This window comes from Thalia democratica, chromosome 7, assembly GCF_965202585.1.
Source record: "Thalia democratica chromosome 7, ktThaDemo2.hap1.1, whole genome shotgun sequence".
NCBI classification, from domain to species: Eukaryota; Metazoa; Chordata; class Thaliacea; order Salpida; family Salpidae; genus Thalia; species Thalia democratica.
In genome coordinates this window covers 61,754,683-61,771,733 of record NC_139171.1, presented here as the reverse complement: position 1 = coordinate 61,771,733, position 17,051 = coordinate 61,754,683, and the positions used below count along the sequence as shown (strand labels likewise).

At 23.9% G+C, this 17,051-nt stretch overlaps 1 protein-coding gene across 3 annotated transcripts in view; it reads left to right on the top strand.

Annotated features, from left to right (window-relative positions):
* The first annotated feature begins 2,107 nt into the window (after positions 1 to 2,107).
* Positions 2,108 to 17,051, top strand: part of LOC145840424 (uncharacterized) — a 36,681-nt gene continuing 21,737 nt past the window's right edge. For 2 of the 3 annotated variants that reach the window (XM_082947684.1, XM_082947682.1), the window contains exons 1-10: positions 2,108 to 2,186; positions 2,548 to 2,683; positions 4,783 to 4,854; positions 5,169 to 5,298; positions 5,644 to 5,682; positions 6,722 to 6,770; positions 7,131 to 7,213; positions 10,320 to 10,410; positions 10,847 to 10,933; positions 11,249 to 11,306. In XM_082947684.1, the coding sequence (XP_082803810.1) occupies positions 2,160 to 2,186; positions 2,548 to 2,683; positions 4,783 to 4,854; positions 5,169 to 5,298; positions 5,644 to 5,682; positions 6,722 to 6,770; positions 7,131 to 7,213; positions 10,320 to 10,410; positions 10,847 to 10,933; positions 11,249 to 11,306 (772 nt within the window). In that variant the 5' untranslated portion in view covers positions 2,108 to 2,159. The remainder of the gene's footprint in view (positions 2,187 to 2,547; positions 2,684 to 4,782; positions 4,855 to 5,168; positions 5,299 to 5,643; positions 5,683 to 6,721; positions 6,771 to 7,130; positions 7,214 to 10,319; positions 10,411 to 10,846; positions 10,934 to 11,248; positions 11,307 to 17,051) is intronic. The other variant, XM_082947683.1, reaches the window with a different exon arrangement.

The window sequence follows — 17,051 nt, the reverse complement described above, 5'->3', positions numbered from 1 at the left end:
TTACAAACAGGATTACCAGACTTTAGGATGACTCAACATTTAAAAAAAAATTTAAAATCTCAGTATGACTCAGTATAACTCAGGATAATTCAGGATATTTTGAATTTGTTTTTTAAACTTATAATGACTCGGCATAGTTTAGTTTAAAAAAAAATCAATTTAGTTTTAAGTTTGCTGAAATACTCTAGCCAGTTTTTTTCTAGGTTTTGAATAAAACTGAGTTGATTAAGTTTTAATGTTTGTAATTTTGTAACTAATCTTGTTAAAGAACTTAATTTGAAAAATATGCAAAAACTACTTATTGAACTTGTTGAGTTAAATTAAAGTTTTATTATAAACCTACAACATATGATTATGATTAGCTTAGTTTTTCATACCTTTAAAACATATAAAAACATATCACTCAAAAATTGATGGACAAATATAGTTTTTGGAAATTCTGTAAAACAATATTCAGGGTTGCCACTTTACCTGAAAACCTGGAAAAACCTTGAAAAACCTGGAATTTGACAATTTAGGCTAAAATAACCTGGAAAAACCTGGAATCTGAGAAATTTTGAAAAAAACCTGGAGAAACCTGGAATTTCGATCAAAAAACCTGGAAAAATCTAGAATTTTGATTAAAAAAACCTGGAATTTTTGATAATTTTAACATTTCAGTTGTAAAATTTTGATTTGACACAAAAAATCTATCATATAATTAAGATTTTTTGTCATTATTAAAATTTTTTTTATTAAAAACACATTTAAAGTAACTTTACAGTACCTTTTCAATATTTTTATACTATTTAACACAGTATCTTAAGTAGAAATTAACTTGAAACTAAAAATAGACCCAAAAATGTGTACTTTTAAAAACCTGGAAGAAATTTGGAAAACCTGGAAAAAAAATGGAAAAACAAGTGGCGACCCTGAATATTGCTTTTTTTGTTTGTAGTTTATCTGTTATACGCGTTTATATACTTTTTTTTATACTTATACTAAAAGTATTGTGTGAGCACTCAATATTTTAAGTAGTCTTTTGTTGTAAATTTAAACAAAATAAAATTTTATGAAAAAAATATTAAAATCCAAAACACAAGGCTTTAGGATTCTGGTATTAGTATTTCATAAGTTGTAAAAATTTTTTAGTTCAATGTTAATATGGGTAGTATAATAGTTTATTATTTGTTTCAGTAGAAAAATAAAATTGTAAAAAAGATAAAAGTCAAATTTAGGTTTTCTTGTATTATACCAAAAAAACTACAAAGTAATCTATTTAAAGTTTTATAAATGATTTGCAACCTCAGTCAGTACTTACATTGTGGTCATACTATCCTTGAATCTTGAATATAGTTGAATATCAGTGTTTCAGAATTTTAATTTGCTCTATTAAATTTTTTAAATGTCATTGAAAAAAACAGTTAATGTGCATCTTGACTAGTTTTAATAATACTGTTTTGTATATTTTTGCTTTATTATGCCTGTGAGAAGTAATGTATAAACCAGGGCTCCCCAAAGCTTGCAATAGTTAGCATTGGGGCAAAAAAGTAACTAGTTTACTAAGAAAGGGGGAGACTATTTTATAAATTTCTGCCAAGTGAAACAAGTCTGAAATACCCTTGTATAAACAGTGTTATTGATTACTGTAATTAAACTTAAAACAGACTAAACATTTAGAATAATTTCAATTGTAAGTTTTCAGAATTAAAATGCTTTTATTTTATTTACAAGTGCTGTTGTTAAGTTTTGATAATAACATGAAGTTAAGTTAAGATTGAGAATTAAAACATTACTGTAATCGCTGTTTACTACATCATTGAAGTTTGTATTTGTGCAATACTGGTTACAATACTGCTCCTTAAAGAACTTTTTTTAGTAAATATACTATTAAAAAGTATTATCTCTATTATTCTCATTAATTGTTTTAGTAAATATATTTAAAAATCATTCAGTATGTAGATCTATAAATTAAAATGGTTCTCAAGTTGATAATAACTAGTCTGGGTTGTTGTTTTATTTAATATTGTAACCTTTATTAACATTAAATGCTATAAAATTTCAACATTAATAAAAATAAGTTAAAGAATTAAGAAAAAAAATCATACTGTTGTACTTCTACAGTTTGTATAAAGCAGTTTCTGTATAATATTCTTTGGTTAGAATATTTTAACTTGAGAATGGATGATCAAAGTGCTTTTACAAAGGTAAGAAGTTTTAAATAAAATTAAAAGTTTACTAAATTTTAAAAGCAACAAATATTTTATTTAATTATGCAAAATTCTTTGTCTATAGGCAACTTTTACTCTGTTCTTTTTTTTGAATTTAATGTATTTTTTCTATAAAATAAATAAATGGTTTTTGATGTTGTTAAGTTAATAGCTGTACATTTAACTAAAAGATTAAAAATCTATTAAGTACTGTTTCATTCATTCTTTCATTTTTTTTAGATTTAATTGTTATGTTTTAATAGTAGTTAATTCATATTATATTTTGAGTGATATAGTTTTTACAGCTAACTCGAAAACAATAACAATAATTTTGTTAATTATATTCTGTTTATTTCAGGCCATAATGGCAAAAGTAAAGTCTAGAGAAGAAATGGTGAGAAAGAGAATGGAAAATATGACTCCATCAAAACCTGCAATAAAACCAACACCGGTACCACAGAACACTCCTTCCAATAATAACGAGAACCTTCCAGGTTTACATTAGTTCATATGTATATTAAGTTTTGTTTAATTTATTAAATTAGTTTGATATGACCCCATTAAAATCCTCAATAAAGCCAACACTGTATCCACAGAACACTTCTGATAACAATAAGAATCTTCCAATTATTAGTCTATCTGTAGATTATTATTTTTAATATATATAGTATAAATTTTATATCTTTCACCTTAAATAACTATGTAAATCTTCCAGGTAGGCATTAATTTGAATATATGTTTATTTGTAAATATAACTTATAAATCATGTACTTTACTATTATAATAAAATTTTTAATGTATTTTTCTGTATTTAAACAATGTACCTTCAAATGAGAATTTTTAAGGTATATTTTAGTCTAATTGTACATTTTATTTTTCAAGTATAAGTTTTAAGTTGTGTACCTTCTAAAAACGATGAAAATCTTGAAGGATTGTTGTAGACTAGAGTTGGTAACCTTCAAAATTTTTATTTTAAGCAATGTTGTATCATAGTTTTACTAAATTTTATTTTTTATTATGTTATATTAATAATACTTTTAAACCAATAGTTACCATATAAAACTTATATATCCAAAATATTGACCCAAAATTAGGTTTTTAAGCAATTTAAGATTGTTAATTTTACAGGTTACTGATTCTTGTTATAAAATTTAGTATCAATTCCTTGTTATGTTTATTAAATGAAAAAAAAAAACTTTATTAGACGTAGTTTAAGATAAAAAAATTGTGCATTTGTTAACCAAAAAGTAGTATTTCTTAATGTTATCCTAATAAAAGTGATTTTGTGTATGTATTTTAATTAGTTTGCTCAATTGTAAGCTGAATACAATAAAACAAAAGTTGTACACAAAAATTTAACTTTCACAATATAAAAACGGGTATAACCAGACCATGTCTTTTTGTAGATACTATGGTGAAATAAAGTAGTTTATAAACCTACCATTATTTTGATAGTGTTAACAAAATATAAACATTATAAAATATATAAATGTTTTCTAACACTATAGTAGATTTTTAACTACAATTAAATTATTTAACTAAATAAAATTTAATAAGTTGTATTATAAAAAAAGTATAGTTATGGGTGTGTAGTTGGTTTGACTAAACATAAAAATTCATTGTGAAAATATAGTTGAAATGTATTAAAAATACTTTTCTGCTCATAATTTAAAGAAGCTATCTATAGTCATTTTTTTAACAAATAAAACTTAAGTTTTAGTTAAAAACGAAATATAAACACTGTAACTAGAGGAAACTGTTATATTATTTTTCATTCTTTTATTTAAGCTTGTTCATTAAGAATTCAAAATTACTGTCAAATTTAATAAAGACATTAATTTTTTGCTTGCTGAGGATGAATTTAAAGTACTTAAAGCCAAAATAAAAAGCTAAACTATTATTTGTGGATTGGTTGATATGTTTTTGTTTTATTTACTAATAAAGTGTACCAAAAAAAAAAAGAAAATTTGTTCATTGAAATATTAAAACAGTTCATGAATGTTAAAAATTAAAAAAAAGAGTATTGAACTAAGTTTAATAGTAGTATTGAACACTTTGAATATAATCAAAAAGAATATTACTAATTTAAGATTATAACTGTATATTATGTTATGTTTTTAAAAAGACTATATGTTAAATTTTAAATTTGTTTGAATAACTATTTTTCTCATTGATAATTTGATAGTCCTCTTGGGATTTCTACACATGTTCAAGTCTGACTCACTTGTAATTGTTAAAAGTTTGAAAGATATGTAGCTGAGAAATACTTATTTATGTTGTTAAGCATCATTTTACATTTATTTATTTGCTTAAATTTAGGCCTTTTAAGGTGTCCAACATTTTTACAAAAACTTTCTTTGCTTCTTTTTTGAAAGCTCTAGCTGTATACTTTTATTAGAGAAAATGCTTTTATAGGAAACCAGAATATCAACTAGCTTTTGATATGTAAAAAGGGTCAATACTTAAGATAATGAGTAAATAATTTGCTAGCACAAGAAAAATTGAAACTAACTTTAGTAAAAGATTGGCGAAAATAACAGATTAAAATAATATATTTTTTTATAAACAAATATATTTAATTGTGTTTTTACAGGAAGAGTGAAAACAAACGTGAGTGAAAGACTGGCGAGAATTGCCGCCAGAAGGAAAGCTTGGGAACAGGAAGGTTTGAAATAATAATATTCACATGGGTTATACTTAACAATTGCTGTTCTGTACTTAAATTTAAAGAAGACAAAAAAAAATAGGTTAAGAAAATTTAAGTAACAAAATTAACGACTCTATTGAGTGTTTTTTAGTTTCAAGAACCGAAAGTCAGAAAACGCTTTCAAAATTTAAATTACATCTCTAAAATTTTTAATTAATTATAGCTATACTTTGTAAGTTCAAAAAAGCTTGATAAAAAAAAAAACAGTCTAGTGCTAATATATCTGTACACATACTAAACATACACGAATTGTACCGTAGATATGACAACAGATAAGCAGCCGGTTACCATGACAATAGACCCCAGTAAGACCCACACCCCGAAACGCACCGAGGTTGCGAGTCCCGTTGTAAAACCTGTTCAGTTGGCCAGAAAGAACAAGTTGAAAGACCTGGCTAACAGGTACAATTTATTAACTGCATATATATCTACAAACTTATTAACAATTACATTATGTATAACATTAGTTATGTGAAAAACTGCATAAGTTTTACTGCATAAATTTGTATAATGTTAATAAATTGATTACGTATAAATTTAAAACAGGTACAATTTTGTATTAACTATTAAATTCTGTATAGTATTATATAATGGTAAAATTAGTTATGTATAAAACAATATGTGTCAAATTAAATAATGAATAATATTATTTTGTTTTATATTAATTATGTATAAATTGAAAACATGTACACTGAAGTTTGTATTTAAATTAAATATTTAATTTATTATTAATTTTACTATCAACAGATACAATGATGAAAATGACGGTATTGACGACCTTTTCAAGTTTGTTTTTTAATAGTCTTTAATAAAAAAAAAATCATGTCAATATAGTAAATATTGTTTCAATTTTTTTCCTTTATGGACAATTTATTAAAGTCTATTTTTATAATTGAATTTTAAGAAAATAAACATTATGTCAATTTGTTAGTAATACTTTTTAATGATGTAAAAAGAAAATATTTTAATGTTAAAATAACTAGCTATCATTTTTAAAAATAAATAAATACAGGGTTGCCACAAAGTCAGGAAAGTCTGGAAAAATTGGGGTTTTCGAAAAAAAGTCAGCAAATTCAGAAAATTAAATCTAGACATGCGCTTGATAAGAAAGTTTATTATCATTAAAGACTGTATTTTACTAATTTTAATTTCCAAAAAAAATTTGCTTTTTAAGTTAATCTTTTTTTCGGGGTCTAATTGAATTTTTGAAATAAATTAAAATGATTGAATCCAGCAAAATAACTGTTGTTTTAACCTGCATAAAAATAAGATTGGAAACTTACATAATTTTCGGTCTTTGGTTATATATTTGTGAATTGGTTTTAATTAAGAACTTGATTTATAAAAGTCTGCAAAAGTCAGGAATTTTTTTTTCAGTTTGACCTGTGGCAATCCTAGTTATGTATTTAGCTAATAATCATTAGTTATTTTTAAGAATTTGAATAATACATTTTTAATGAACTTTGCATCCAATAAATGTATCGCATCCAACAAATACACCTTTAAAAGTATCAATATGTGTTTTATTTATTAAAACTTGGTTAACCTATTTAGTCACGAAGTACAGCATTATCATCATCTGTAAAAAGTAACCAGTAATTTAATTTATCATAAAAAAGTTGTTGATACAAAACTGTGCTTTCGTCAACAATTGGTACATTAACATTTGATCTGTACGCATACTGGAGTTTATCAGATATATAAAATACATATTTGAAAAAACTTTGACCAATATAAGAATAACCATATTTCAATAAAAAACATTGTTTCATATTTATATTATTTTTAATGGTCATGAAATAAATGTTTGTTTTTTTAATTATAGTGTTCCTGCACCTGTAGAAAAAGAAGAAAACATGGACATTGATGACAATGTTAGTATTTTTATTAGATTAAAAAAATATTGATGTATTTAAAATGTAAGTCTTTTGCAAAATAAAAATTTAAATTATAACATTTTAATTATCATGGTATGTGTTGTAAGTTGTGTTTATTTTGTAATCAGTTGCTTGAAATTAAACAGCATATAAAACCTCCTGTATGTTTATTATACTTTATAGTTGCTAAAAAATCTTTATATTTGATGTTTTTTTATGATCTTATATAAGAAATGGCAATTAAAATAAAGAATCACTTAACAAATTGATAACTAAGAAACTGTTATGTTTCTAATATTTTAAACATTACACACTTACATAAAATTAATTATATAATTTGTTAATAATTTTTGATAGAATAACGATAAAGAAGTTGTGGAAAGACCTCCAGAGCCAACAAAAAGAAAATCTTTGCATCAATCACAAGTTGTTCCTCCTAAGTTAGTTATTGATTTACATTTTATAAGTAACTTTTTTATATGATTAATAAAAAATCTTCGTACCAATCTCAAGTTCTACCTCGTAAGTTAGTTGTTGTGTTAAGTAATTATGTTTATATATATGGTATCTTTAAACAACCAGATAATTAAATTTAGGTAATTGTAATCAACTCGTTGATAGAAAAGGTAATAGTTAAAAAACAATCTCTATAAAATATTAACAACTGTCTGTTTTAATAAAAATGAATATCTTTGCATATTTCTCAGACTATTCATAATTAGTTGGTCTTAGTTGAATAGTTTTTACTAATTATTTGATGCATTTAATAGTGGTATTTAACCAAAAATTTTTCAATACAAAACTATAACATTTTTAATTTTTTAGCGCCTCATTTTAGTAGGTTATCTACATCAGCTTGTTTTAAATAAATTCTGAAATTTCAATAAATTCTGAAATTTTTATAAATTCTGAAACATTTGTAAACTCTTCTTGATGATTTTTTGTTAATAAAAATAAGATAAATTAGTTTTAAAGTTTAAAGTTTTGTATGTCAACTTTGCCAGTTTACAAAGTCATAGAGTTTATAAATTCAGTTGTTTTATGATATTTTTTGTCTTTGTTATTGTTATACGGATTGCAAAAAGTTTTTAATTTAAGTTTCGTTTAAATACTAACATTTCAGTTTATACTTGAAAAATTAGTTTTAATCTAAAAATCGAGTAATTGATTTAGTACTGAGACATCAATACTGTAGGTAAATGTCTTGAATAATAATAACTCTTCATTATAATTGCACGCCTTATTAAACAACAGTAGCGACTTTTTACGAGTTAATATTTTTTGTTACTTATTTTGATGTTTTTATTTTAAATACACGTTTTTATGGCCTCAGGCTGCGATGTTTGTTGTACTGAAATTTAATTAGTTATGTTTGATAAAAAATGTTTTTTTAGTAATTTGTTTGTTTTTCTGAAGAAAAAATATTATACTTAACAAAGCAATTTTAAAAAATAAGAAATTTAATTTATGTTGAAGTTTTTGAGATTGCACTTATACTTACACTAACTTAAAAATTTGTTTAATTTATGGATACATTAAACTTTTGTAATTTTTCAAAAATAAGTAAAATTTTACTCCTTTGTCCAACTTCAAATAACATTACCATTCGATTTTTTTATTTGTCTATCATTTATTTTTTAAAATATTACATAGAGTCATTAAAAAATACAGCTGTAAGCGAGAATGTTATTACCTATAACTCGAACATTAAATGTTTATTAATGATTTTATCCGCTAGAAGTATTTATGTGTCAGTTGTAATTTACTGTATAAAAAAAATAAATTTAACGTAATATTATTTTGATAATTGTTAGATAAAAAGATAAAATTTAGTAAAGTAAGTTATGTAGTTTTTATTTAGTTTTTAATTTTTTCTTGGTTAAGTCAAGTTTAATACCAAGTGTTTTCGTACTGTGATTTTTGTCGTGAAAGTTACTTATTTATTTTATAATATTGGAGTTATTATAAAGTTTAAGTATATGCATTGTTTTTTACAGGTTTTTAAAAATGGTAGTCAGTTTTGCCATTTTTCTTATTTTAAATCTATTTATTGCACTATAAATTAAAAAAAACTTGAAACTATACTACTCTAAATTCGCAAAAATTGTTTTCGTTAATTTAGGTTTAAACAGTTAGAAAAATTATTTTTAGACCTAAATATTTAACAGTTAGTTTACTACAAGTTATTTAATTTTCTACCTAATGTATTGAGACCGATTTCTATTTTTATTTGCGTTGTTTTTCGTTAAGCAGGAATATTATATATTTTAAATATTTTCAAGTATTAGCGTTGTAGCTTTTAACTTGATATTTTATACTAAAACTTGATTAAACTTATATTAAATGCTACTTAGTTTAAAGAACTATTAGAAAGAACTATAATAAGTCCAGTAAGTATAAAACCAAAAGGAAATTAATACTTTATATATTATTTTGAAGAAGTAAAAATATGTTCCTGTTCTTTTTGTATTTATTTTAGCTAAATTTTACATTATAGTCATAAGTTTGTTTAAATGAAAACAGTTTATTATCAAGTATTATTAAAAAACTACCTTCAACTGTAATTGAAATATTTTCAAAATATTTCAGCTACTAGTTTTAAATATTATTTTCTTGTTTTTTTAGTAAAGGAGTCCTCAAATTAGTAGCATTATATTCCTCTTCCAGGTAAAACTAGATTTTTTACCGTTTTTTTTTGACGTTAGTTTCAACATACTTGTTTAAATTTTCATATTATTTTTCATTGACTTTACAAAAAAGATTATTTACAATTTTACCAATTATTTGTTACTGTGACATTATAATTACAGACACTTAATAAATCTTCGAAATAAGCCTAGATAGTAAAGATTCTTTCATAATATAATCATCTAATAAAGTTTTACACTTAAAAATAAATAAGCATGTGTGTCTTAAAAATTTTTCAACTAAAGTTCAAATAAATATTGATTGATGTTTCTGCTTATTCTAAACAAAAAATACCATGCTTTGAATTCACACAAAATAGTTATGAGTAATTTAAATGAATTTATATGTTCCAAGAAAACTTCAAAAAAGTTCATCATATTAGTAATAGCCAAAAAATTCACGACCTTTTGAAAAATGTTAGTGCGCAAAAACATTTCCTTGTAAACTGAAAACTTTTACAGCTCGGAACATTGTGATGTCAGAAGTGTGCTTATTATGACGTCATAACGTACAGACACGTGACTTTGACTTTTTCTCTCTTGATAATCTGCACGACTCTTTTTTCTATGAAGTATATATATTAATGAGTTATCACTGTATTTTACTGTATTCAAATCCGTAGTGACTGACTATTTTGTTTTATTTTACTCAATATAATTTCAAGATGGTGTATTTATTTGTTCGAAGAAGGTATAAAGTAGCTTGGTAAAATTTTTTTACTATTTAAGTAATATATTTCAGCTTTAATATAAAAAATATACTTTTGATCATATATTGTGTTTAGTGGGATTTCATTGTGTTTGAGTTTATTTGTTTATTTTTTTATATTTATTTTAAATATTTATTTATTCTTTTCAGGAGACAGAGCTTGGATACGAATCAGCAAAAAATATCAACTTCCACTCCGAAGAATGAAACTAAAAAAACCATGATCAATGTTGAAGTCGGTGTTAGTTATTATAAACTTTATTTTTTTAAGCTAATAATTTATAAACTATTAAATTTACAAGTTTATGAAATTAATTTTCATTGATGTATTAATAAAATCATGATAAATGTAGAAGTCGGTGTTAGTATTAATAAACTATTAATTTATAAACTGTTAGTTTATGTAAATTTTATTATTTTTAACTATTAGTTTATAAACTATTAATCCATTTTTATTTTTAAAGTCAAGTTTCGTTGATGTATAAATATAACCATGATAAATGTAGAAGTTGCTGTTAGTTTTAATTATAAATAAAACTAGTAATTGATAAGTACAAGTTTCAGTGATTAATGTAGAAATCAATTTAAGTTTTGATACCCTCACAAAATTTCTGTTTAAATTATTTGGTATATTTAGATTTTGGTTATTCTAAAGTTGTTATAAATTTGTTTTATAGAACAAAAGTGCGGAACTTATGAGTTCGAATAACACAAGTTTTCAAGACAATGTCTCAGTTTCTTCATCCAACAAGGCTTCTACTAGTGTTCGTTTAAATATTTTAATCAAAACTTTAAGTTTTAGATTAATTTCACATGATTATTTACGAATTTATTTATTTAGCTGATTTTGTTTTTTTCAAGTAAAAATAGTAAAATGTAATTTTATTAATTTTCTATCAACTAATAGTTTCCTATAATATAAATAGATTAATAATATTTGTAAAGCTAAGTTGTTAGAGTGAACTAAATATATTTTACTTTCATTACATTAAAAAAGTATTTGACATGTTTTGCATATTACTAATAACGTTATTTATTCTACCAATTTATATTTTAAATAATTTTTTGAAATTAAACAGACTGAAGAAGAAGGAAGTTTTCATGACAGCGACCTTGATTCAGAATCGATTAATCAAAGTTAGTATTTTTATTAATTATTATATTAATTAGTGATATATATATATATATATTAATTATATATATTTTAATTGTTATATTATATTTATTTTATTAGTTTTCACGATAGCGACCTTGATTCCGAATCAATTAACCAAAGTTAGTATTTTTATTAATTATTATATTAATTAGTTATATATATATATATATATATATATATATTAATTATATATATTTTAATTGTTATATTATATTTATTTTATTAGTTTTCACGATAGCGACCTTGATTCCGAATCAATTAACCAAAGTTAGTATTTTTATTAATTATTATATTAATTAGTTATATATATATATATATATATATATTAATTATATATATTTTAATTGTTATATTATATTTATTTTATTAGTTTTCATGACAGCGATCTTGATTCCGAATCAGTTAATCAACTTTAGTATTTTATTTAATTATTATATTTTATTGTTTAATTTTTATTAGTTTTCACGACAGTGATCTTGATTCCGAATCAATTAATCAAAGTTAGTTTATTTATTTAATTATTATATTTTATTATTTAATTTTTATTAGTTTTCATGATAGTGATCTCGATTCTGAATTAATTAACCAAAGTTTGTATTTTATTAATTTATTTATTTACTAGTTTTTATGGTAGTGATCTCGGTTCTGAATTAATTAGTCAAAGTTGGTATTTTTATTAAAGCATACAGTAGTTAAACAATTAATAATTAAGTAATCAAATTTTTAAAAATTGTTATTTCATCCAAAGTTCATTAAAAAGTAAATATAAGTCCTACAAAATTTTCAATTTGTTGACTGTTAAAAAACTGATAAATAAACTTTTATAAATTAACTTTAAATGAAATTACTTTCAATTAGATAAGGCTTTATTATACTTAATTCACATAAAAATAATTTTTATCTGTGCTTTATCAAAAACTAATTCAGTCATTTTTGGAACCCTTTTAAATTTTAAGTAAAATAAGCTAACCAAAAAATTAAAATTGAATATGTAGCAAAAACCCTTTCAATACTTTTACAGTGAAATTAATACGGTATACAACCTTTATGAGAGGGGGATTTGCATATTATAATATAACCTTAATAAAAGGATTTGGTTTTATATTATAATTATAAGTTTTAAGTAGTATTTCAACAAGATTATCTAAAATTTTCATATAATGAGTCTTGTAAAGGTAACCAATCATTGAAGCTCACACATATATTGTCTAACCTTTATAAGGGGGATTTGTTTGAATAATATAGACTCACAGTCGGTAAAGTTCAAAGAGTTAAAGAGATTAGTGTTTATTGAAAACATACGGTATATAATAACTCTCATGGGAGCTAATACCGTTAGGACACTAAAGTGTGAATCGAAATCTTATTGTATGCGAGATTCGATTGGTTTTGTGTAGTAAATAGTATGCGTTGTTGTTTATATATAATTTTTTAAACTAACTTAAACTTCACTTTATATGTCATGATGTTTTGAAATCAATAAGTAGAGATATCAAGATGAGAATAAGTATAAACTGTTTTTTCAACTTTTTAACTTCAAGTTCTTAAACAAATTAATAGTAGTTTAATTTTGAAGCGTTGCTCAAGTATAGCAGTAAAGGTAATAAATAATGCTAGTTATGATTAAAAAAACCGCTAACAGTAACTTTCACATTTCGAAAAAAAAAAAACTTTTTGCAAGAGACCTTTCGTTTAATACAACATTATCAATTTTGATTTTTCAAATCAAGTTGTTATAAAACAAAAATAATAGTTTCTGCTTGCAATAACATAGTATGTTAATGCATTTTAATTCTTTCAACACTCACAGTTAACAAAGTAATTCCAATTAAATTTAAAGGAAAAATTACAAGTTTAACTATTAAATGCTTTCAAGTTTCTATTTTGTGAAATTCAAGTTTATATTAGTTTAATGTTAGTTGTTTATATACTTATTTGATTTAATTCAGTTAAAGAGTGTTTTATTTTGTAGAGTTTCCACTTAAAATCCTGCATACTAATTATATGTTTTTCATGTATAAATCAAGCAATTAAATAACTTTAGTTTGTTTATTTTTAAAAATTTTTAAGCAGATGTTTGTAAATTTTATCTGTTGATAAAAAGAACTTTTCATAACTAATATAATTATTTATTCAGAATATTGAAAACAAATTTTTATAGAAGAATTAGGTTCAGTTTATTTAAAAGATACTTTGTGTAAATGGAATTGTTTACTTGGTAAAAAACAAATAAACATTTTCATCATTTCAGATATTGACTCTTCAAATGTTTAGTGACGTCATTAAAAGTAAAAACACTATTTTTTTTTAGAAGTATACATTTATTTATAATACCTAAAAAGTTACGAATGTAAAGGATGTGTCCATCTAGTTTCAATTTTAAACTTGCAATCCAAGTTAACATTTAGTAATATAATATAACTGGTTTAGATATAACTTAAACATAACCAAAAAGTAGAAAATCTGCTTAGGTAATTTATTTATTTTTACAAGTTGACTCTGAAATGCTTAATGAGGTTTTATAACAAAGTCAACAAAAAAATTTGTAAAAAATGCAAATTTAGCTATAGTGTTTAAATACTTGCCAATCAAATCACTCACTTTACTCGTTTTATCAAGATATAAGGCTTGCGATAACAAGTTAGTAATTATTCTTCACTGTAATACTGGATGCCATTTGAGTTTTAAGATTACAAGTCCAAAATTAGCCATGGTAAATTCTATTTTTTTTGTTAAAAAATTCACTATGATCGACTTGCTGACGTCATATATTAAAAGGTGTGCAAAAATTTTTTAATTAAGATATACAAATACAGCGCTCTACACACAATTAAATCATCATTGAAGTACATTACTAAGGATAGTAATATTTATAAACTTGTGAAAACAGGTTGTTATACAGGCATAACAAAATGAATAGCACAAATCAGATCAAAAGCGTAGTTTAGGAACTAAAAACTTGCGTGGTCAAATTATTTTATAATTGATGGATTGTACAAACGACCTAATAGGAGTTTGTTCTTTATTTACATTTTCAAAAGCCGTGAAAATAAATCAGTATCTAAAACTAATTTGAGTAATTTTCTGACCAGTAAATCATAAACTTACTGTATAGATCTCGGATATAAAAAATATGATTGATTAGTGTAAAACTTAAACAGGCCTGTAAGTTTGAAAAACTCATCTTATTTTCAAGTTTTGTAGTTATTATTTAGTGCTGTAAATAAGAGCAAATTAAAAAAGTATTAAAATCGCTTTTTTCAAAAGGCCCCCTTTGAAGAAATTAAAAAAGCTATGGCCTTCTATAAGATTTCTCGAAAACTACCTTAAATACGCGTACGACCTTTTTTTTTGCTCTTCATCCTCATTTTACTCTTGTGGCCCCTCAACTGCTCATGCCAACTGCCCCCCTCCCTCTTTGCCCCCTTTTGCCCTCATAGTTCACTTTGGGAAACCCCGATATAAATAAAACTTGGAGAAATTTCCCAAAAAGATTCGGCAACCCTGCGTACAGATAAAAATAATTTTTAATATTCAAAAGTTTTCATGTTATAAAACACAGTCAAAGTAGCTTTACTGTATCTTTTCAATGTTTTTATACTGTTTTACACAGTTTGTTACCTAAGCTTGATTTTAAACAAGAATAGACCAGAAAATGTTTACTTTTAAAAACCTGGAAGAAATTTTGAAAACCTTGATAAATTTTTCAAAACATTCGACAACCCTGCATATAGATAAAAGTAGTTTGTCATCATCAATTTTTTTTCAAATCAAAAACACAGTCAAAGTAGCTTTACAGTATCTTTTTAATGTTTATATACTATTTAATACAGTTTACTACTTTAAACTTTATTTTAAATAAAAACTAGACCAAAAAACGTGTAATTTTAAAAACCTTATAGAAATTTTTCTAAAATCAGTGGCAACCCTGTAGTTGCGAAAACAAGTTAACACCTTAAATAACAAAACTGGTTTATATCTGAGATATAACTTTAGATTCTAAAATTAAGCTACGGTAAGTTCAATTTTTTATCAAGTTTAAAAATTTACTCTAAAAGATCTACTGACGTCATAAAGCTAGAATTGTAAAAATTTTTCTTATAACATGAACAATACAGCGGTATATTCCTTAGTTGTCGATAATAGTAAAAAAAGAAAAATCTGAAAATATTTAGAAAACTTGTGTCAACAAGTTATTATAAATGAATAGGAAATGATTTTCAAGAATTGCATCAAAAGTGTAATTTAGTGATTTAACTATTGATAGTTTGTCAGTTGGAACAGTTGAATATCAGTTATTGTATATATCTATTTACTGTTTAAAAAGTTGTGAAAACAAGTGACTCTTAACTAAACTGAGTAACTTTCTGACCAGTAAACCATAAACTAACTTTGTAGTTCATGGATATGATAAATTATTGTGTAGGTCTGTTATTTAAATTTGAAATATTTAAAAACCATCGAAAATAATAGTCTAAATTTTTTACAATAAGACACTGAATAAGAGATCTTTCCTTTAATAAAGAAATTATATGCTAATTCAAATATGATCCGTTGTTTAATGTGAAAAACTCATCTCGCTTTCAAGCTTTGTAGTTGTATTCAGATAGTAGTTTGCTTTTGTTGTTTTATAAAGAATACAATTTTTAAAGTAAAAAATTTGCCTTGATTTTAGTTTTTGTAAATCTAGCTGTAATAAATAGCTTGGATAGATATGCGTCCTATGTAAAATAAAAGCAAAAAAACTTCAGAAGTGCTTAATGAAGCTTTATTTATATCTTGTAGATAAATCTGCAAGTATCATCTCCGGCTAAGAGTTAAAGTTCATTTTGCAAACTAGAAGTTCTGTATGTTTTATAGTTTTGTGTTTATGGGAATGAAACTGATATAGTTCTAAACAGATTAATAAAAAAGTGAACATTTTATAAAGTTCTGTTTATATTTTGACGGAATACCAACAGTGAGTAATAGAAGAAATAGTTGTAAATCTAAACCAAGTAAGTTATGTTAAATTCCATTTTATCATAAGTTTGCAAGTAACTATCATGGTGAAGACAGAGTTATAAAAGTGTAAAAAGTTACTCATTTTAAAGAAATATACTATTCTAGATTTAGTCGTAAGTTGTATTTAGTCAACTTTATTAAGAATAAAGTGTACACTGTGTTTATAACTACGGCTAAAAATCTATAAATAAGTCAAATTATTTTTATTTTTTCAATTAAGTTGATTCCCAGATGTTTAGTGACGTCATTTGAAAAAAATATCAAAAAGTTAATTTTAAAATAAGTATAAACTTAGCTGTAGTTTTGTTTACATTCTAATGAATTACATTTAAAATTATTTAGAAAGCTTGTGAGAACAAGTTAATATGAACAGCTAAATAAAAACATTGAATTAGAATTAGGAAGTTGAGGCATAAATAAGAGCAGAAAACTCGTTTTGATTTTATATAATTAAAACAACTAATTTAGAATTGACCACTTCAGATCAGGCGTGTAAAATAATTGTTAAGCTATACCAGAGTTTCCCAAACTAGGCAAAGTGGTCCCCTTCGGACCATTACAGAAATTTAGGGGGGCATGAGCAGTAAAGGGGGGGGGGGGCATGAGATCATACATTGAAATTTACACTAGATATTCTAGAGTTGATGATGGAGAGAAAAAAATTATTAGACGTTTTTAATGGCAGTTTTGAAACTTGTACTAGATAATAGTAGAAAAAAAAG